Below are 24250 nucleotides of genomic sequence, written 5' to 3' on the forward strand. Positions count from 1 at the left end.
TGTAGTGATCAAGACAGTATGGTACTGGCATATAAACAGACACATTTATCAATGGAACAGACTAGAAAATCTAGAAAAGGACCCTCAACTCTATGGTCAACTAATCTTTGACAAAGCAGGAAAAGAATTCCCAGTGGAAAAAAGGCAATCTCCTCAACAAACGGTGTTGGGAAATTGGACAGCCACATGCAGAAGAATGAAAGGACCACTTTCTTCCACCACACACAAAAATAAATTCAAAATGGATGAAAGACCTAAATGTGAGACAGGAGTCCATCAAAATCCTAGAGAAGAACACAGGCAGCAACCTCTCTGACAATAGCCACAGCAACTTCTTACAAGATACATCTCCTAAGCCAAGGGAGAAAAAGCAAACATGAACTACTGGAACTTCATCAAGGTAAAAATCTTCTGCACAGTGAAAGAAACAACAAAACTAAAAGGCAGCCCACAGAATGGGAGAAGATATTTGCAAACGACATAACTGATAAAAGGGTTAGTATCCAAAATCTATAAAGAACTTAACAAACTCAATAACCAAAAAACAAACAACCCAGTTAAGAAATGGGCAGAAGACATGAAAAAACACTTTTCCAAAGAAGACATACAAATAGCTAACAGACATATGAAAAGATGTTCAACGCCACTCATCATCAGGGAAATACAAATCAAAATCACAATGAGATACTACCTCATACAGGTCAGAATGACTAAAATTAATAACACAGGGAATGACAGGTGTTGGCGAGCATGCAGAGAACGGGGAATTCTCTTACACTGTTGGTGGGAATGCAAGCTGGTACAGCCACTTTGGAAAACAGTATGGAGGTCCCTCAAGATGTTAAAAATAGAACTACCCAGCAATTACACTACTAGTTACTTAGCCAAAGGATATAAAAATACTGATTCAAAGGCGCACATGCACTCCTAATGTTTATAACAGCAATGCCCACAATAGCCAAAATATGGAAAGAGCCCATGACTAATGAATGGATAAAAAAGATGTGGTGTGCGCGTGTGCGCGTGCGCGCGCACGCGCGCGCACGCGCACACACACACACACACACACACACACACACAGTGGAATATTATTCTGCCATCAAAAAGAATGAAATCTTACCATTTGCCATGATGTGGATGGAACTAGAGTGTATTATGCTAAGCAAAATAAGTCAGAAAAAGACAAATAGCATATGATTTCACTCATTTTTGGAATTAAGGAAACAAAACAGATGAACATAGGGGAAAACAGAGAGGGAGGCAAACCGTAAGAGACTCTGAACTGTAGAGAACAAAGTGAGGGCAGCTGGAGGGGACGTGGGTATTAAGGAGGGCACTTGTGATGAGCACTGGGTGTTATATGTAAGTGATGAATTACTAATTTCTACTCCTGAAACCTAAATTACACTAAATGTTAAATAACTAGAATTTAAATAAAAACCTAAACAATAAATTTAAAAAAAGAACGAAACTAATAGATTACATGCTGTGCTGTAACACAAGAATTTAAATTTCTGGGAATGTGGGAATGAATTAGTTGACAGGTTCATAGAAAACTAAGCAATGTTAAAACAGAAACCATTAATTGAACGAAAATGAACATGTGCATGAAAAAGGGAAAAGTAATCTTAGTATTGTAAATGGCTTGTGTGTGAATATTTACATAATCACAATAAAGCAAACACTCCAAATATTACAACATTACAAATAATTATAATATTGCAAATATTACAAAAAATATTTTGGGAAAATAAATAAGGAAAAGCATGCATGTGCATATGGGTAAATTCCCATCTTAGATTTTAGAAAGGATATATGAAAATAAATACCAGCAGAACTGCCAAGAGCTGAAACCTGTTACCTGGAGCAAGTCATATGTACCATGTGTAGGAAGGGGTTGGTCAAGGGACTGGTTTTGATCTCAAGCCTTATAGAACTATTTTTTAAAAATATGTTAATATATTACTTTAATATAAATAAAACCAATTTAAAAAGATTTTATGTAACATTTTTAAAAAACATAAACAAATCTAAAGAAAAAAACCTACTCAGTTCCATTCCCCAGAAACAAACTCCTTTCAAGTTATGGTATATTTCTCAAGGTTTCTTTTTCCTAAATGTATATATTTTTGGTTTTCCATAGATATGATATCTGTGTATATAGTTTATATTATGAGCATTTCCTCAAATATCTTGGTAAACACCATGCTTGGTAGCTAAATAATATTCCACTGGATGACTATATTATTTGTTTACTGTTGGCCAACTTAGGAGTGAGAAAACCCCTCAAATATAGCACACTCTCAAAATGCCTTTATACACCAAGCCTTACTTTCTGTAATTTCATGAAGGGAAATAAATAACTAAAATGCCATACTGACTACATATATAGTATTATATACTAAAATGCAAAGACGCTCAAAATTTAAATAGCAGGAGAGAGTTTACAATTAAGTAAAATCCTGCAGAAAATAAACACAGGTGCTAAATTCATGTTTTATATTTACTTGGAGTTACCACATATAAAAGAATATAGGCTACAGAAATTAACAAGAAAATATATTCATTCACAGTTATAGATAAGATCATAAGGTTGAAAATAAAGAATACGTACAACACAAAGGACTAGATTACACTCTGCCTATTCAATGAGTTACATTACCAATAAAAACCTACAATATTATGTGAAAAAAAGCAGGATATAGAACATTATTAAGTATAACTGCAACTGCACTAAAAAACAAAACATATACATACATAAAATGTTAACAGTTCTCTTTGGTCAATGAAATTATGATACTTATTTTCTTTACATTTCTCTGCATTACTACAGGGAACAAACTGTGCTTTGTTTAATTAATGGACATATTTAAGGGATTATGGACAACTGGGGCACCACAATTATTCCAGTTATTTATATCTATTCCACACCAGTAAAAGGATCAAGCATACAGAATGGCCTAAAATATGTAGGTTACACACACACACACACACACACACACACACACACACCAGGAAACCCTGTAGAGAACTTCAAAATTCTTTGGTAGTTGAATGGGCTTAATAAGCATGTTTATCAAATTGCTATACATCCCAAGTACTGAATTGGACTGCTAATACAAAAGATGAAAAAATACCCACTCATTGCCCTAAAGGAGTGCAACTATAAGACAAAAAAACATATAAAAATAAGCAGTCTAGGGGCACCTGGGTGGCTCAGTGGGTTAAGTCTCTGCCTTCGGCTCAGGTCATGATCTCAGGGTCCTGGGACTGAGCCCCACACTGGGCTCTCTGCTCAGCAGGGAGCCTGCTTTACCCTCTTTCTTTGCCTGCTGCTCTGCCTACTTGTGATCTCTCTCTCTGTCAAATAAATAAATAAAATTTAAAAAATCAGTTTAATTTACAATAATGGAGGTACTGATTTACACGTTATTGATGTGATCAATGACATATTCTGGTTTTTAAAAGCACCTAAGTGGGAAGCAAAACTGTTTAATTTTGTGCCCAAAAGAAAAAAAGAAACAAAGTCAAGTAAGTAAGTACTCAGAATTATTTTACAACTATTTAACCTCTAATATTATTCAATACAGAATATATAAATCCATACTGAGTTAAGCTAATTAGAATATTTTTAGATTTTCCTAATACTAAACATCAGTACTAAAATATACACTCAAACACAATTAAAATACGAACTATTTGAATAATGCTGCTATAAACCCTCTGGGCATGTGTTTTGGTAAAGACATGTAAGCATTTCTATTAGGTATATACCTAAGAGTAAAACTGCTGGGTCATAGGGTATGTATATAGCATTGTTAAAGCCGAACAAGTAGTTCCCCAAAGTGGTTATTCCAATTTACCTTCCCACCAGCAGTGTGTGAGAGTTCCAGTTGTTCCAGATCCTTGATAACTCATGGTATTACCTGTCATTATTGTAAACTTTAAAAATAATAGCTTAAGATTCACAAGACTTTGTAACAGTAGTATAGAGAGTTCCAGTGTACCCCTCATTCAGCTCTCCATAATGGCACTAACTTACATAACTAGAATACATTGTCAAAACCAGGAAATTGATGTTGGTACAATACTGTGAACTCAGGGTCATTTAATTTCACCAGTTTTTACAGGTGTTTTTTCATTTGTGTAAAACTCCACAAAATTTATCATGTATGTAGACTCATGCAACCACGGGCACAAAACTGCTCCATCACCACAAAAAAAAAAAAACCTCTTTTGTGTTATCCCTCACTATTTACACCTTCCCCCACCACCCCTAATTTCTAGCAACTATAATTGTGTCATATCAAGAATGCCATATGAAAGGAATTATATCGTATGTAACCTTTTAAAAGTGGAATTTTTCACTCACCATAATGCTCTTGAGATTCATCCAAGTTCTCTGGATCAGTATCAATAGTTCATTCCTTTCTGTTGCTGAGAACTATTTTAATATATAGCTACAATATAATTTGTTTATCCATTCACATGTTTCAGGACACTTGGATTATTTCCAGTTTTTGACTACTATAAATACAGCTGCTACAAACACCTGTGTATAGGTTTCTTTTTTTTTTTTTGAAGATTTTATTTATTTATTTGACACAGAGAGATCACAATTAGGCAGAGAGGCAGGCAGAGAGAGAGAGGGGGAAGTAGGCTCCCTGCTGAGCAGAGAGCCCGATGAGGGGCTCGATCCCAGGAGCCCGGGATCATGACCCGAGCCGAAGGCAGAGGTTTTAACCCACTGAGCCACCCAGGTGCCCCTGTGTATAGGTTTCTATGTGAAAATAAGTTTTCATTTATCTGGCATAGATTTCCAAAACTGTGACTGCAGGGTTGTATGGTAAAAATATGTTCGTTTCTTTCTTTTTTTTTTTTTTTAAACACCCAATTGTTTCCCAGGAAGAGCAGCTGTGCCATTTTATATTTTCACCAGCACTGTGGGAGAAATCCAGTTTCTCTGTGTCCTTACCAGCATTTGGTAGTATCACTATCTTTTATTTTAGCCATTCTGACAGACGTGAACTTTCTATCCAGTTGTGATTTCTGTTTACATTTCCCTGTTGACTAGTGATGAACATCTTTTCATTTGCCATGCATAGATCCTCTTAAATGAAATGTCAGTTTAAGTCCCTGGTCCATTTTCTAGGTGAAAATTGTTATTTGTTTTCTTACTGTTACATTTAAAGGATTTTTATATATTCTGAACATGAGTCCTTTATTAGATATGCTATTTGCAAATATTTTCTCCCTAAGCCTGTGGTTTGTATTTCCTTAACAGGGTCATTTATAGACCAAAGTTTTTAATTTTGATTGGACAATTATTGACTTTTTTCTTTAATGGATTTTATCCCTTTGGTGTCATGACTAGAAACTTTTTACCTAAATTAGCTTCTGAAGATTTTCTTCTATGATTTCTTAGTAAGTATAATGTTTCACATTCAGATTTATGACCCATTTTGACTCAAATTTTTAATGGGGGTTAGGGTTAGGTCAAGGTTCGTTTTAGTCTATGAATATCCAATTGTTTCAATTCCATTTGTTGAAGAGACTATCCTCCCTTCACTGAAATACTTCTGCACCTTTGTCAAAAATGTTTTTAACTTGCATTTCTCTGATGATTAATAAATATGAGCACCTTTTTGTATGTTTATTGGCCACATGCATACCGTCTTTTGTAAAGTCCTTTTGAAGTTCTTTTCTCATCTTTTTATGGGAATGTCTGGTTTATCCTACTTATTTTTAAGAATTCTTTGTATTTTCTGAGTAAGAGTCCTTTTTGGATCTATGTATTAAGAATAGCTTCTCCTAGAGACATATGACAAATGACATATCCAGTAAGGAGTTAATATTCAAAATATATAAAGAACTTATACAACTCAACATCAAAAAACCCAAATAATTCTATTAATAAAAGGTCAGAGAATTTGAATAGAACTTTTTCCAAATAAGACATACAGATGACCAACAGACACATGAAAAGATGCTCAACATCATTAACCAACAAGGAAATGCAAATCAAAACCACAATGAGGTATCATCTCATACCTGTCAGAATGGCTAAAATCAAAAAACACAAGAAATAACAAGTGTTAGTGAGGATGGAGAGAAAAAAGAACCCTCATGCATTATTGGTGGGGATGCAAATTGATATAGCCACTGTGGAAAACTGTATGGAGGCTCCTCAAAAAATTAAAAATAGAATTACTATATGATTTAATAATTCCACTACTGGGTATTTACCCAATGAAAATGAAAACACTACTGCAAAAAGATATATGCACCCCTATGTTTATTTACAGCAGTATTATTTACAATTGCCAAGATATGGAAGCAACCCAAGTGCCCAATGATAAATGAATGGATAAAGAAGATGGGTGTATGTGTGTGCCACACACACACAATGGAATATTACTCAGCCATAAAAAAACAAGATTGTGCCACTTGAGACAACATGGATGGACCTGGGATGGACCTGCTAAGTGAAGTAAGTTAGAAAGAGAAAGACAAATACCGTATGATACCACATCATATGATATTTGTGGAATTTAAGAAAAAAATGAACAAACAAAAAAGAGACAAAAAACCAGATTCTCAAATACAGAGAACAAACTGATTGCTGCCAAGGGGAACTGGGTAGGGGAGGGATGAAACAGATGAAGGGAATCAAGAGTATGCTTATTTTGATACGCACTGACTAATGCATGAAATTACTGAATTATATTCTGTACCTGAAACTAGTCGAACACTGTATGTTAATTATACTTCAATAAAAAAATGAAAACAAACTCAACCCCCCCCCCAAAAAGTATGTCTATATAAGCATAGAAACTCTAACCATAGTTATATCTGGTCTACTGAATTATAGGGAACAACATTTATTGTCTTTGTGTTTTTCCATATTATCTTTAAAAATGAGAAAACAGATTCTCCTACTTTGTGGCTTACATTTTAATTCTTTTAAAAAAATTTTATTTATTTATTTGAGAGGAGAGAGCAAGACAGTGCGAGAGAGAGAAAGTAAGAGAGAGAGAGCTGGGGAGGAGGAGCAGAGGGAGAGGGACAAGCAGACTCTACGCTGAGTGTGAAGCCTGACTCAGGGTTCAATTCCATGACCCTAAGATCATGACCTGAGCTGAAATCAAGAGTCAGACATTTAACTGAGTCACCCAGGCACCCCTTGCCTTTTCATTTTCAATATGAAATTCCTTTGATGACAAGAAATTGTTAATTTTAATGAAGTTCAACTTACCTATATTTCCTTTTATGGTTAGTACTTTGTGTGTCCTGTTTATGAAAGTTTTCTTTTTTCTTTTTTTTTTTTAAGAGAGAGACAGCAAGCATTTAAGGGGGGAAGGGGCAGAGGTAGAGAGAAAGAGATTCTCAAGCAGACGCCCCACTGAGCAAGGAGCCCAAAGCAGGGCTCAATCTCATGACCCTGAAATCATGACTGAGCCAAAATCAAGAGTTGGACACCTAACTGACTGAGCTACCCAGGTACCCTTACGAGTTTTCTTAAAGCAAGATTAGGAAAATATTCTTTGCTGTTTCCTTCTAAACTTTTGTTTTAGCTTCCACATTTAAATCTACAAACCATTTGGAGTTAGTTATCAGGGAAGTACAGACTAAGACTATTAAGTCTTGGGGCACCTGGGTGGCTCAGTCAGTTAAGTGGCTGCCTTTGGCTCAGGTCATGATCTCAGGGTCCTGGGACTGAACCCCATGTTGGGCTCCCTGCTCAGTGGGGACTGCTTCTCCCTCTCGCTCTCTCTCTCGAATAAATAAATAAAATATTAAAAAGAAGACTATTAAATCTTACCAATACATATCTGTCACAACAACTTAAAAAAAAAAAACAGACACTGTCAAGTGATGATGAGAGAGAACTGAAACATCCATATGCTACTAGGGGAGTGCAAATTGGTACAACCATTGTGGAAAAATGTTTTGGCAATATAAACTAAAGCTGAATGTGTACACATTATTTATCACTAAGCAATCTCAATTCTGGGCACATACACAACAGAAACACATATATATGTTTGCCAAATGACAGAATAATCTTTAAAAAGTTGAATCTTTGGACTTCCACTTCTAGGAAGATGGGAGTAGACATACTGTTCCCTATTCCTCACAAGAAGTAAAGCTAAAGACCCAGGACATTATATATAAAACAATCATAAATAGTTTCTGAAAAGTGAGGAGGAGACAGACTGGCTAGGGACCTTGAGTCCTGAGGAACAACATGGCACTGAGTTCCATAGGCTTTCTTTTTGTCTCATACATCACAGAATGAGTGCTAAAGAACCCAGCAACCTGGAAATGCCAGTGGATGTTGCCAAAAAAATCTCCCAGGAAAATCCTGCTCTCACTAGCCAAAGGACCAAAAAAGGGGCACCCTGGAAAGACAGAAAACTTTAAAAAACACCACTCAATTCTAGTCAAACAGTACAGAAAAATGTGGTGCACTTCCACCCTTGTCACTAAAGGCTAAGTGGGGCGTTCAGACTGCTATGCTCACCTAGTTGTAACAAGGCATTGCCAGAGTGGTGTCAGAGAAGACTGAGTTAACAGTCTTCCCCTCAACCCAGGAGTGTCGGTAAAGACCATGTAAGGAAACCAGACATCCATCTTCATCCAGCAGTTACAAGAAAAACCCTCTCCCTCCCTACCAGGGTAGTATCTAAGGAGGTCTAGTGGAGAGTTGGGAATTATACCACAACTCAAACAGTAATGAGATACCCCTGTAGTATCACTGGAGGCCAGTCAGAAAGAGGCTGTGAATAGGCAGTCCTAACCCTCCCAGCCAGGACAGGATTGGCAGAAACCTAGTGGGTAGATTGAACTCCCACTCTCAACTGACAGTAAATTAGGTGGGGCACCTCATTTTCCAACAGAACATGTGAGACCTGCTATAAAAGATTTAAGTAAGATCCAGTTTCGTGACATAATAAAATGTCCAGTTAAAATAGATCTCTGTCATAACAAGAACCAATAAAATCTCAACTTAAATGAGAAAAGACAATTAGCAGACACCAACACTGAAATGACATACATGTTAGAACTGTCTGACAAGGATGGAAAAAGTAGCTACATTTATGAAAATGCTTCATTAAGCAATTAATAACATACCTGAGACAAATGGAAAAAAGCAGAAAGCCTCAAAGGAGAAATAAAAGACATAAAGAAGAACCAAACAGAAATTTCAGAACTGAAAAATAAAATAAAAAACTAAACAGATGGACTAAACAGTAGTATATAAAAAACAGAGATTCAGGAACTTTGAAACAGACCAATAGAAATGACCCAATCTAAAAAAACAGGTAGAAATCAAATTTTAAAAACCCAGAAAAACCAAACATAGGCTGAGGGACCTATAAAAATATAATAAAAGATTTAACATTCTTGTCTTTGGGAGTCCTAAAAAGAGAGGAGGAAAAAAAAAGAATTTTATAATAGTACTTGAAAGAAATAATGGCTGAAAATTACCAAAATTTAGAAAAAACACAAACTTACAGATTCAAGAAGTTGAAAGAACCATAAACAGGACAAACCCAAAGAAATTAATGCCAAGACACACCACAGTCAAACTTCCGAAACTAAGACAAAAACATCTTGAAAGAACCAAGAAACAGGAACTACTGACAGGAAAGAAAAATGATTTGAAAAACAGAAGGTTTTTTTTTAAAAAAATTAAGATATAGGGGAGGCCAGAAGGTTTTCTGGTGGGGCTGACGCCAGTTTGCTGGAGCCTGCGAACAAGCGGGAGTGGAGTGGAGCGGCCGTTGTTGCCGACTCTTTCCTCCTCCCCACAGTCCAGTCAGTAGTTGATTAGGCCATCAGCCCTCAAGCTGAGACTTGTCTCTTATTTAGTTCTGGGGAGCACCTGGCCGACATGAGTGATATAGAGGAGAACAACTTCGAGGGCAGAGAGTCTCGCTCTCAGTCAAAAATCTCCAATGGGAACTCCTGCTCATGTAAAATCGGCGAGCAGGTCAGGGCCTCGTAGTCCCTCAAGGGTTTCCAAACACTCAGAATCCCATTCTCGATCAAGATCAAAATCCAGGTCGAGGTCAAGGAGGCATTCTCATAGACATTACACTCGATCCAGATCCCATTCTCACTCTCATAGGAGATGATCTCGAAGTAGGTCATACACACCAGAATACTGGTATCGAAGAAGCCAAAGTCATTCTCTAATGTCTAACGGAGAAGACATAGAGGCAGCAGGGCAAATCCAGATCCCAACACTTGTCTTGGAGTGTTTGGCCTCAGTTTATACACAACAGAGAGAGATCTTGGTGAAGTATTTTCTCGATATGGACCATTGAGTGGTGTCAATGTGGTTTATGATCAGCGAACTGGTCAGTCACAAGGATTTGCTTTTGTTTATTTTGAAAGAATAGATGACTCAAAGGAGGCTATGGAAAGGGCAAATGGAATGGAGTTGGACGGTAAAAGAATTCAAGTGGATTATTCTATTACCAAGAGAGCGCACACACCTACACCTGGCATCTACATGGGCAGACCAACTCATAGTGGCGGTGGCAGTGGTGGAGGTGCTGGTGGAGGTGGAGGAGGTGGCAGGTATTGAGATTCTTACTATGATAGAGGATATGATCGTGGATATGACAGATATGAAGACTATGATTACCGGTACAGAAGAAGATCACCTTCTCCTTACTATAGTCGGTACAGATCATGATCAAGATCTCGTTCCTACAGCCCAAGATGCTATTGATACACAGAATGGTTGCAGATGAGGACATATTTTTCTTTTTCTGTGGGTGTGTGTGTGTGTGTGTGTGTGTGTGTGTGTGTGTTGGTTTGGTTTGCTTTTGGGTTTTTTGTTTGTTTTGGTTTGGTTTTGGGTTTTGGGTTTGTTTTTTGTTTAATTCTGGATTTCCCCAAGCTTCTAATCCTTCTTACTTCTTAAAAAAAGAACCCATTAAAAAGATCTTCAGTTTATTCGCCATCTACACTTTGTCAGTTGTATTGCTGTTTCCATCCCTTTTAGTATACTCTTAAAGATATAATTTTATTTTTAGTTAAACATCTTAAGTAAAAAAAGGAACCCCCAGTGTTACACTTTGTAAACGATTTTTTTCCTTTTTTTTCTTTTTCTTTCTTTTTTCCTTTTCCTTTCTTTTTTTGCTTCCCCTTGCTTTTACAGAAAATTAACTCCAGGCTAATCAAATGAGGAAAGAAATTATCTTTTTAAAGCTTCTTTTGTGTTAGGTATTGTATTAGACATTATACTAGAGACCTCCATTTACGACGAACTCCTTTTTTAACTTTCTTTTGGGGAAGGTAGTAACACATAAAGTAGTTTAGTCATGTCTAGTTTGTCTGGGGTGGCATGGAGCAGTCAAATAGTTGAATGTAGAAAGTTTGAAGCTATAGAAGAAAACACTTGTTCATTTCTTTTGAAGAACGAAATTTTTGAACCCTAAAAATTACATCATTTTTTTAAGAGATGAAAGCTTGTGGACTCCTACAAAACATGTTGCATTTAAATTACATCTGTGAAGACTTAAAGTGTGATTTTTGTGTTGAATTTACTGAAATTTAAGTATTCCCTTAATCAGTGAAGGACTATTATTTATTACTTAGAGCAATTGTATACTTTGCCGTTAGAAATTTTTGTATGGGGACAATGGTTAAGCAGGCTATTATTGTATAGTATAGAGTCCTTAGAAGATACATGTGAGGAAAAGTAGTCTCCTTTCAAATAAAAGTTAAATTCTTTGAAAAAAAAAATAAAAATTAAGATATATTTAACATGAAATATTGTATAAAATTAAGGTATACAACATGTTAGTTTGATACATTTATATACCATAATATGATTGCCACTGTAGCAACAATTAGCACCTCCATCATGTTAAATAATTATTATTCCTTTTTACTTGTTGGAATAATTTCTAGTCTCTTAGGATTTTTAATGAGTATAATAAAATACTGTAGTCTACATTCATTTATTGGTTTAGCCACTATGAAAAAACAATATGGAGTTCCCTCAAAATATTAAAAATAGATCTACCATATGATTGAGCAATTTCACTTCTGGGCATTTAAATAAAAGAAATGAAAATAATATGTCAAAGAGATATATCCCCTCCCATGTTTACTGCAGCATTATCCACAATAGTCAAGATATGAAAACAACCTAAGGGCCCACGAACAGATGAAAGGATAAAAAAAGATGTGGTATATATATATACAATGGGATGGTATTCAGCCATGAGATAAAAGGACATCCTGCCATATGTGGCAACATGAATATACCTTGAGCACATTATGCTAAGTGAGAAAGATAAATACTGCATGGTATCACTTATATGTGAAATTCAATAAACTCAATAATAAGCCAAACTCAATAATAAAAGCATGTTTTTCATAAGAAATTATGAAATCCTGAAGCAAGTGGCATGACATTTTTCAAGTACTGAAAAAACTGCCAACCCATAATTCTATACCCACCTAAAATACTCTTCAAAAATGAAGGGAAAATCAAGAAATTCTCATATGAAGGTACTCAGAAAATCTGTTGCTAGCAGACCTGCCCCAAAAGAATGACTAAAGCAATTTCTCTAAAAAAGAATAGAAATGATAAAAGAAGAAATACTGAAACATTTGGAGGAAACAATATAAAGTACAAAAAAATGAGTGAATAAGGAAGATTTTTCTTCAATTTTTTCTAAATTATGTTTAATAATTCAAGAAAAAATTATTATACCATCTGGTAATCCATTTATGTAGAGAAAAATACTCAAAATAATTACATTATAAATGGGGAAGGGAAAGAGATATAAGAGCATAAGGTTTCTACACTTCAATCAAAATGGTAAACTGATGACATCAGTTGACTATATTAAATTATATCCATATAATACTTACAGCAACAACTATGAAAGTTATAGGAAGACAGACAAAATGCTACAGATGAATAAAAATATAATTTCATAAAAGGTAAAAGTAACCCACAGAAAGGGCAGATTAAGAAATTAGAAAAAAAGAGAGCAAACTGAACAAAAAATAAAATGGCAGCCAGAAACCCTACATTAAATGTAAGTAGTTATACACCTGAAACTAATGTAATGTTATACATCAAATATGCTTCAATTAAAAAATCTAAATGGTCTATATACACCATTTAAAAGAGACCAACAGAATGGGTAAAAAAAAAAAATGACCCAACCATATGCTGTCTACAAGAAGCTCACTTCAAATATAATGAAATAGGTAGGTTGAAAGTAAAAGGATGAAAAAGGATATACCATATAAATGACAATCAAAATAAAGTAGGAGGGGCTTTATTAGTAAGAAAGAAAGTAGGTTTCAGAGCAAAGAACTTAACAAGAGATAGAGAGGGACACAGCAACCCTGAATGTGTATACACCAAACAACAAAACTGAAAATACAAGAAGCAAAACTGAAAGGAGAAACAAGTATACAATTATAGTTGGAGGCTTCAACCTTCCTCTCTCAAAAATCAATAACCCAACTAGACAAAAATTAGCAAGGATAAAGAAGAACATAACCCCATCAAATAAGATATGGTCCCGATTTATAGAACACAACACACAACAACAGCAAAATATACATTCTTTCAAGGGCTAATATACAATATACCAAGATACACCCTATCTTCAGCCATATAACAAAACAACAAATTTAAAGGAACTGAAATCATACAGAAAACATTCTCTGCACAGAACTGAATCAGACTGGAATAACAGCAAAATAATGCAAATCTCCAAATATGTCGAAATTAAAGATACTTTCTAGCTATGAGTCAAAAAGAAGTCTCCAAGGAAAAAAATAACACTAAACTGAATGGAAATGAAAATATAACTTGTCAAAATTTATATGACCCAGCTAAAGCAGTGGTGAGAGGGAAATTTATAGTACTAAATACTTACATTAGAAAAAAGGAAAAGTCTTAAATTAGTAATCCAAAGATCTACCTCAAGAAAGTCAAGAAAAAAATGAGCAAAATAAAGTCAAAGCAAGATGAAACTGAAAACAGAAAAAAAGTAGAGAAAATAAATCAAATGATAAACCTCCAGCAAAATTTTGTCAAAAAAGCAAATACACAAATTACCAATGGCATCAATGAAAGAAAGGCTATTACTACAGACCCTGCAGATATCAAAACAGCAATAAGGGAATGCTATGAACAATTCTATACATAAGTTGGAAATTTAGTTGAAATGAACCAATTCCTCAAAAGGCACAAACTACCAGAATTCATTCAATATGAAATAATTTAAATGATCCTATAACTATTAAGGAAACTGAATTAGTGATTTAAAAATTCTTCAAAAATTTCAAAGCTACAAAGTTTCACTGGAAAATTCTACCAAAAATTTAACATTAATCAACACAAATTCTACATCTCTTTTAGAAAATTCAATTCATTTTATGAGGTCAACCCTATCCTGATATCAAAATCAGATAAAGACAATATAAAAAAATGGATACAAACCAATTATCTCATAAATATCCCTCAACAAAGCATTCACAATTTAATTCATAATATACAAAAAGAATTATACACCATGACCAAAAGGGGTTTATTCCAGGGATGCAAGGCTGGTTCAATATTTGAAAATCAATCTACATAATATAGCATGTAACAGGCTAAGGAAGAAAACTTATTAAATAAGACAGAAAAAGCACTAACAAAATTAAATACCCATTCAAATAAAAACTCTCATCAAACTAGGAACAGACGGGAACTTCTTACAATTGATAAAGAATATCTAAAAAATTATATAGCTAACAGCATAGTTAATCAACACTGAATGCTCTTAATAGCAAGAATGCAAAAATGTTCACTCTCATTGCTACTTAACATATTAAATGTGGCCAGTGCAATATGGCAAGAAAAGGAAATAAATGCCAGCATAAAAATCAGAAAGGCAGAAAGAGTAAAACTATCCTTACTTGCAGATGACATAACGGTCTAGTAACATCTCAGAGAATCTATGAAATAAGCTCCTAGAACAAATGAGTTCAGCAAGATCACAGGTAACAAGATCAATACAAAAGTCAATTCCATCTCTTCATACTAGCAATGAACATGCAAAATTAAAAATTAAAAATATGATATCATATACATTCAGAAAAATTAAAAATATGATATCATATACAGTTAAAATTAAAAATTAAAAATATGAGGGGCGCCTGGGTGGCTCAGTGGGTTAAAGCCTCTGCCTCAGCTCAGGTCATGATCCCAGGGTCCTGGGACTGAGTCCCGCATCAGACTCTCTGCTCAGCGGGAAGCCTGCTTCCCTTCCTCTCTCTGCCAGCCTCTCTGCCTATTAGTGGTCTCTGCCTGTCAAATAAATGAATAAAATCTTTAAAAAAAATTAAAAATATGATATCATATATAGTCATTCAGAAAAATAAAATATCTAGGTGTAAACCTAACAAAACAAATACAGGACTTATTACTGAAAACTCTCAACACTGATGAAAGAAATAAAAGATCCATATGAATAGAAAAAAATATGTTCACAGGAGGCTCAATATAGTAAAAGTATTAGTTCTTCCCAAATGGTAAGACATTTAATGCAATTCCTATTACAAGCCTTGCAAGATATTTGTAGATATATGAAGATTCTAAAATCTATATATGAAGGCACAGATAATAGGCTAGCTAAAACAATTTGGAAAAAGTATTATAAAGTAGGAGATATCATTCAACCTGTCATTAAAGCTTACTCTAACAGCTAAAATATTCAAGAATATGTGGCAATGACAGAAGGACAGACATACAGATCAATGTAACAGAACAGTGAACCAAGAAATAAACTGATTTTTCACAGAAGTGCAAGAGCAATTTGGTGGAGGAAGGATGGCTTTTTTTTTTTAAACAAATGATGCTAGAGCAAATGGATATCTGTAAGCAAAAAACAAGAAAAAGAAAAAAGTGAACTTGACCCAAACCTCACATTTTATACAAAAATTACCTCAAAATGCATCTCAGACTTAAACATAAAATACAAATTGTAACATGTAGAACTATAAAACTAAAGCACAGGAGAAAATCTGTATGAGCTAGGGCTTGTGGAAGAATTCACAGATTTGACACCAAAAACAGGATACCTAAAATTAGACTTCATCGAAACTAAAACCTTTTGCTCTGTGAACAACCTTGTGGAGGGGATGAAAAGACATGCTGTAGACTGGCAGAAAATACTGGCAAACCACATATGTGACAAATGCTTCATATCTAAATCACATAAAGAATTTCCAAAACTTAACAAAATGGGCAAAAGACTGAAACGTTTCACTAAAGAGGATATACAGATAGCAGATAAACATATGGGAAGACTGTTCAATATAACCAGACATCAGGGAAATACAATTTAAGACAGAATGAGTTACCACTACACACCCATCTGTACAACCAAAATAAAAAATAGTGCTAACACCAAATGCTGGTGAGGATGCAGAAAAAGTTGATCTTTCACACTTTACTGGTGGCACTATAAAAAAAAAAAAAAGTTCAGCCATTCTGGAAAACAGCTCCGCAGTTAAAACACCAGTCGCTTACAATGCAACCTAGGTATTGTACTCCGGAGCATTTATACTAGAAAAATGAAATTGTGGGTCTACACTAAACCTGTACACAACATTCACAGCAGCTTTTTTTTTAAAGATTTATTTATTTGGGAGAGCAAGCAAGCAAGCAGGCAGGGGGAGGGACATGAGGAGAGCTGGATAAGCAGACTTTCTGCTGAGCGGGGAGCCCACTGTGGGGCTTGATCCTAGGACCCTGAGATCATGACCTGAGCTGAAATCAAGAGCTGGATGCTTAAATGACCAAGCCACCTGGGCACTTCCCCCCAGCAGCAGCTTTATTTGTAATAGTCAAACCTGGAAACAACCAAAATGTCCTGCAATAGATGTACAGTTTGTCTTAAACAAAACTGTGTATCCATACCATAGAATACTACTTTGTAAAAAAAAAAAAAAAGGAATGAACTATTGATTTACAGGACAATTTGGATGGGAATAAAGGGTATTATGCTGAATAAAAAAAAAGATCACATGTAGTATGATAGCATTTCTATCAGTCTTGATGTGACAAAATCATAAACATGGAAAACAAATTAGTTATTGCCAGGAGTTAGGGATAGTAGTGAAGTTGGTGGAAAGGAAGGTTATAACTATAAAAGGGTGGTAGGAGAGCAATCTCTGTGGTGATAGAATATTTATGTACCTGATTTCAGGGTTGTTACAGGAGTCTCTACATATGTGTTAAAAAAAAGAGCTATATACTCTGAACTTGTGTCAATTTCTTGGTTTTGAAATTATAGGTATATAAAGGAAAATTACATGAAGTGTTCACAGGACCGCTTTGTACAATCTTTACAAGTTCCTGTGAATCTATAATTATTTTTAAATAAAAAGTTTAAAAAAAACAGTATTAAAGCTAACCAGGGACCTAAGGCTGTTGAAAAAAAAAAAACTTCCTGGTCTCACAAAACAACATTAGAAATGGTCATTATCTTTAAAGTTTACCTTAAAGTGTCTTCTCAACTGCTTTACCATAAAAACATTTATTCTATTTCCTGACAATTATTGAGTCATGAGAAAACAAAATATAGACAAATATGATCTCTAAAATTTATAGATTTAATCTCAACAGGTTTAGCTACTCAATAGTAACCCATCAAATCTATTATATAAATACATACATATATAGAGACACAGACACAGACATACACACACACACACACACACACATAATGGGAGGAAGGACAGGGAAAGAGGGAAAATGAGAAGATGAATTTGAACCAGATACTTTTTGGTCTATGTTTAGGGGAGTTAATTGGCTAGTGTTTCACCAAAATGACAGCACAGCATCCAAATTTCAATGTTGTTCCCCACTGGACATCAAATACTAATGTTATGGGAAAATCATATGCTACTGTTATATTTACAAATTTGGGAAACTGAACAAGTGGAAGGTTTAGTTTGTTTGACAAACTAGATGAGGGTTACAAAATAAAATTACTTCACACACATGCAGAAACAGTAATTTTTAGGAACACGGCAAACAAAATACAAAAATGAACTTACTCTGTTAATAGTTATTTAATAATATGCTTTTATAACTTTACTGTACTCAACCATTCCTTTGTAGGCTCTCCCAGAGTATATGGATTTTAAATATATATATTTCAATTATTCTATTTAAGATATTCTATTAGGTAATAGAATATATTCTTCTAACTGGAATTTTTCTAGCCTTAACCCTAGGTGCAGCTCAGGACTCTGCTAGTAATAAAATATGTTTTACATACACAGTAGAGTATCTTTTATGCTTTAAAACATCGACTAAGGCAAAATCAGGCCTTGTCATTAAACTAAGCCCATCTTCAACATTTTCTGAAAGATCATGCTTTCACACATGTATGTGTATGTGTGCATATGTTTATACGTATGTATACATATTAATTTTTCTCTTTCAAATGCAGTTCAAGTCTGTTAATTGCTAACAGGTAAAACCAGCAACAACAACACATATACAACATACCTCATATCTACAGTGGTTTAAAATATATGACTCAAATCTTTGCAGAAGATAAAAAGATGAAGAATACTTTAACTTTAAAGCTTCTATCAGATTTGTCACCAAAGATGATATAAAAATGGTCAATATGTACATGAAAAGATGCTTTGTATCAATTATTAGGGAAATGCAAACTAAAGTCACATGAAATAGCATTACATATCAGAATTGGTGAAATAATTAAAAAAACAAACAAAAAATACAACAATACCAAGTGCTGACAGGGATGCAGAGCAACCGGAACTCTCATACACTGCTGATGGGAATGCAAAATTGTACAACTACTTTGGAAAACTATTTGGCAGTTTCTACAAAGCTAAACACAAACTTATCATACAACCCAGCAATTGCACTCCTAGAAATATCAATGGGTCACACAAGAATTTACACATGAGAGCACCTTCAATTTTAACTCCCAAACCTGGAAACAACTCTTTCAAGTGGAGATGCCTAAACAAACTGTAATACATCCATATAATGGAATACTACGCAACAATAAACAAACTAGTAAGAAACAAACTATTGACATATGCAATAAAATGGATAAATCTCAAATATTTTGCTACATGAAAGAAGGAAGACTCAAAAGGCTCTAACTCTATAATTCCATGAGTGAATTTCTTGAGAGGCAATGAAAACATTTTATATCTTGACTCTATCTTGTATGTCAAGAATTGTAGAAATATATACTATAACGAGTGAACTTAACTGTAGATTTTTTTAAAGATTTTATTTATTTATTTGACAGAGAGAAAGAGATCACAAGTAGGCAGAGAGGCAGGCAGAGAGGAGTGGGAGAAGCAGGCTCTCCACTAAGCAGAGAGCCCAATGCGGGGCTCAATCCCAGGACCCCGAGACCATGACCTGAGCCGAAGGCAGAGGCTTAACCCACTGAACAACCCAGATGCCCCAACTGTTTGTAGATTTTTAAAAAATTTTTGGATTTTTTTAAAAAAGGATTTTATTTATTTAAAAGAAAGAGAGTGCAAGTGCAACAGAGCATGAGCAGGGGGTGGGAGGGACGCGGAGGGATGAGCAGATTCTGAGCTGAGCACAGAGCCCAATATGGGGTTTGATCTCATGACCCTGAGATCATGTCCTGAGCTAAAATCAAGAGCTGGCCACTTAACTGACTGAGCCACCCAGGCATCCCAGATTTAAAATTGTTTTTTTTTTTTTTAAATTCTCTGTACAAAAACAAAAACAAAAACAAAAAATAAAACCTCTCTGTACAAACAAAAAATGTTTCCTACCTCACATTAGTTTCATCATTAAATTCTTCAGCCCATTTTTTCCTTGACTGTGCAGTAGTAGAACCATCTAAACGGTAATAGTCAATGTTTCGCAGCCACTTCCCTTCACCTGAAAATTTAGTAAGAAAAGAAAAGAGAGATATGATATATATTGTTCTGCTACTAATAATAGATCTTCTACCCTGCTCACCATTTAAGATCTGGTTATATATATTTTAATAGCATAGTGAAATATAAATTTAAAAAAATTTTTTATTATTATTATTTATTTGATAGACAGAGATTACAAGTAGTCAGGCAGGCAGGGAGAGAGAGGAGGAAGCAAGCTCCCTGCTGAGCAGAGAGCCAGATGTGGGGCTTGATCCCAGGACCCTGGGATCATGACCTGAGCCGAAGGCAGAGGCTTTAACCCACTGAGCCACCCAGGTGCCTCTAAATTTTTTTAATCAAGGTGTAATTCACTATATTAACAAATAAATTCCCACAGATTTATTTCTAATAGATACTGAATAGCAAAGGTACTTTAAAAAAGCATTTCATCTATATGTGAATTTCATAAAAGATTTCCTTGATTAGAAACCTTTAAAACTGTCAAAAGAATATGGTTAAACTGAATTATGTTCATGAAGCTTACTTTTAATTAAATCTGTAAATGGCCAGGTTTCCTCCTTTATTAACAAGTTGATACTGATCAACTTTTGGACAGTGAGATGAAAATTTACCCAAGACTTACATTAAAACTAAAATACCAAATTAAGTACTAAAGACATTTTTCTATTTTATGACACATAATTTCCATCCCAGTTCTTTTAATTGTAAACATTGTAAATTGTAAACATAAAACATTTACAATTGTAAAATTATAAAAGTAATACTACTTTTTCCCCTCCAGAGTCACATCCTAGAATCTTCACATAAAAACAAGTTCATAAAACTGAGATTTAGATCTTTCACTTTTTACTTAAATTTAGTACTTCCCTTAAAAGGTTCTTTTCAATATGTTTCTTACTTACCCATATCTTTACTTATACTGAAAACACAGAATATCCTTGCTGAAAATTTGGCAACTGGTAAGAAAGTCTATTTATTTATTCGTGATTTTTATTTCTTTCAATTGAAAAAAAAGCATACACACAGCTAAGGAAAAAAGAATCTGAGACAGATGGCTGGATAAAAAAGAGGCTGGAGTCACATTTCCATTAACTGTTTACCCGAATAGGGTAATTATTAAAGTTAATATGCTAATCATAAGTAAAATATGTTAATATTTTTAAAGTATTTCAACATACTCACCTTTCTCTGATAATACAAAAGAATAATCTACATACTACTACTTCTGTGAATCCAACACTTAAAAAGTGATAAAGTCAACATAGGTCAGTCACCAAAATGGATTGTTTCTAAAAATCCCAGGTTTTTAAAATGAGTTGATATAAGAAAAAAAGCCCCTTAGAACAGTGCCTGTCACATAGTAATTAAGCTCACTGAGTACTTAATATATCACCCAGGATCCCACATCAAATTTTATCTGTCTCTACCAGGGCACATTTATATGTGATCATTTCTATAACATGATTTCCTGTAATACTCCTTGAACCTAGTTCAGTGTCCAGTACACAGCAGTAGTAGTAATAGTAGTAATGGTGGTGGTGATAAACTGAACTGATTAATAGTTAAAACAAATGTTTTTTGAAGATAATTTATTAAACTGAATATAAACTAACAACCATATGGAAAAATATTCCATCTTGCCAGTGGTAAGAAAATAAAAACTAAAAAAATGACAATTGTTTTTACCCATTAAAGATGGGGAAAATGTAATTACAGTATGACAGGTATAGAGTAAAATGGGCATTTTCCATTTATTCATGATAGCAGAATAAAACGATAAAACTTTTCTGGTACTTTGTCTTTCAGATAATGAAGCACTACCAGAACATATGTTAAAGACATATCAATAAGGAGGGGCCTCAGAAACAAAGAAGGGAGTAGTGATAAAGATTAAAAACTGCCAGTATATACCTAGCACTGAAACATTAAGGGGCACATAAAAAAATGTATCACCAGAGCATGATTCTCTATGGAAAATAACTAAAGAATACCCAGGTAAGGACAATGTGATACCCTGCCAGATCAGCAAATATTTACTATGGACCTACTGCATGTCCAGTTCTGTGAGGGACATCAATAAAGCCTTGCCTGACCAATTTACGTATTTTCCCCCAGAACTCCCTATCACCTTTAAAGTATTTCATTATTTCTCCATTGCATTTTTAAACTATACATTTCCTGTTTGTTTCTTATTGGTCTTCCCTAACAAAAGTATAGCCTCTGGGAGGTTAGGGACCTGTTCTTTTTTGTTCGCGTCTTTATCCTCAGCATCTAGATTGTGCCTTGCACATGGTAGGTATCTTATTTTATAAAATGAAATGAACCCTGGAATACATTATGGGTTCTGTAAACAGCTAATTTAAGGTTTGCTAATGAGGCAGTGACTTAGTGGTGACTCTTAACCCCAGTTAGGAAAGGAGGAGAGATCTCTTCACTTTTTTAGCAACCCAGGACCAATGTACTAATATTCCATGTAAGATTTTGATTGGGGGAAAAAGAGGAATTCTACCTTTTTTACTAGGTAAACATCTCAGTAAACCAATGACAAAGTGTGTCGTATTGTATTAACTGAAGAGCAAATACTCCTTTTCATTACTACAGTGACCTAAGCAACCAATGCACCTGTCTAAAAATAACGACACCACCTGCATAAAACTTACACAGGATGTTATTGGGGTTATATTTCCTAAAAAGTTATTATATTTATTTTTTTTAAGATTTTATTTATTTGACAGACAAAGACCACAAGCAGACAGAAAGGCAGGCAGAGAGAGAGGAAGGGAAGCAGGCTCCCCGCTGAGCAGAGAGCACGATGCGGGGCTCAACCCCAGGACCCTGGGATCATGACCTGAGCCAAATGCAGAGGCTTTAACCCACTGAGCCACCCAGGCTCCCAAAAAAGTTATTATATTGAAAATGAATATAAGAGAAAAAATTATCAATATTATCAGCAGAATTAGAAAATTAAAATTAAAAACAATAGCACTATATTCCAAGAGTACTCAAGGTACCACCATCAGACAAAAAAGAAAAGATCACAATATATTTTTTCACAGACTAGAACAAAGAATCCTAAAATTTGTATGGAACCATAAAAGACATCGAAGAGTCAAAGCAATCTTGAGAAAGAACAAAGCTGGAGGTATCATGCTCCCCAATCTCAAACTATACTACAAAAGATATAGGGGGAGGAGTCAAGATGGCGGAGGAGTAGCAGGCTGAAATGATATCAGGTAGCAGGAGATCAGCTATATAGTTTATCAAACCATTCTGAACACCTACAAATCCAACAGGGGAACAAAGAGAAGAGGAGCAGCAATTCTAGAAACAGAAAATTGCCTGCATTCTGAAAGGTAGGCTCTGCAGAGAAGCGAATCCAAAGTGACAGGAAGATAGACTATGGGGGTGGGGGACAGGCAGGCTCCCGGCAAGAGGCGGAGCAACGGACCACAAAATCTGAACTTTTAAAAGTTTTCTCCAATGAGGGACATCGCTCCATAGGCGAAGAGGGGGTGGAGCCCTTGCGGGGACAACATGATTTCAGGTCCCGCAGGGTCACCAAAGGATCATAGGTGTCTGAGTATCGCAGAGTTCGCAGGTATTACAGCAAGGAAGGCGGCTACAGAGACAGAGCCAAGAAGTGAGCTCTCAGCTTGGGGTTACCTTAAACAGTGATCCGTGGCACAGTGAGACCACTGCTCTCTGAGCAGGGGCCCCACAAGTGGCAGATCTGGGGAGACCTCCCTGGAAGAGCGACAGTGATCTGCTGGGTTTGGAGACTCCAGGCAGGGCTGTGTGCTAGAGACAGAGATGCTTGGTCACAGGCTGGGTGAGTTCAGCACACAGCCGGAGGCCAGGGAGATGGGGAGTGACTGAGCGCTTGTCTCCGAGGGCACACTGAGAACTGGGGCCCTGAGCTCTCCGCTCCTCCAGGCCAGAGATTAGGGGGCCGCCATTTTAATTCCTGTCCTCCAGAATTCTACAGAAAGCATTCAGGGAACAAAAGCTCCCGAGAGCAAACCCGAGCAGATTAATTAACCCGGCCCCTGGCAAGGGCAGTGCAATTCCGCCTCCAGGAAAGACACTTGAAAATCACTACAACAGCCCCCCACCCCCCACAGAAGATCAGCAAGAAATCCAGCCAAAACCAAACTCACTTATCAAGGAGAACAGCGGAATTCCAAGGAGGAGAAAGCAAAGCATGGAATTCATGGCTTTCTCCCCATGATTCTTTAGTCTTGCAAAGTTAATCTTTTTTATTTTATTTTTTTCTTATTCTAATTTCTTTTAA

The 24250-nt window shown here is 35.4% G+C and overlaps 1 protein-coding gene and 1 pseudogene across 5 annotated transcripts in view; one reads left to right on the plus strand and one right to left on the minus strand.

Moving 5' to 3' along the window:
* Positions 1-24250, minus strand: part of ATRX (ATRX chromatin remodeler) — a 294269-nt gene that overhangs the window by 31067 nt on the left and 238952 nt on the right. For all 5 annotated transcript variants that reach the window (XM_032840596.1, XM_032840595.1, XM_032840594.1 and 2 more), the window contains one exon: positions 19849-19957. In XM_032840596.1, coding sequence (XP_032696487.1) covers positions 19849-19957 — 109 coding nt within the window. The remainder of the gene's footprint in view (positions 1-19848; positions 19958-24250) is intronic.
* Positions 9845-10936, plus strand: LOC116856892 (annotated as a pseudogene).

The sequence above is a fragment of the Lontra canadensis genome, unplaced genomic scaffold (genome assembly GCF_010015895.1).
Source record: "Lontra canadensis isolate GAN:19392208 unplaced genomic scaffold, GSC_riverotter_1.0 scaffold114, whole genome shotgun sequence".
Classification (NCBI taxonomy): domain Eukaryota; kingdom Metazoa; phylum Chordata; class Mammalia; order Carnivora; family Mustelidae; genus Lontra; species Lontra canadensis.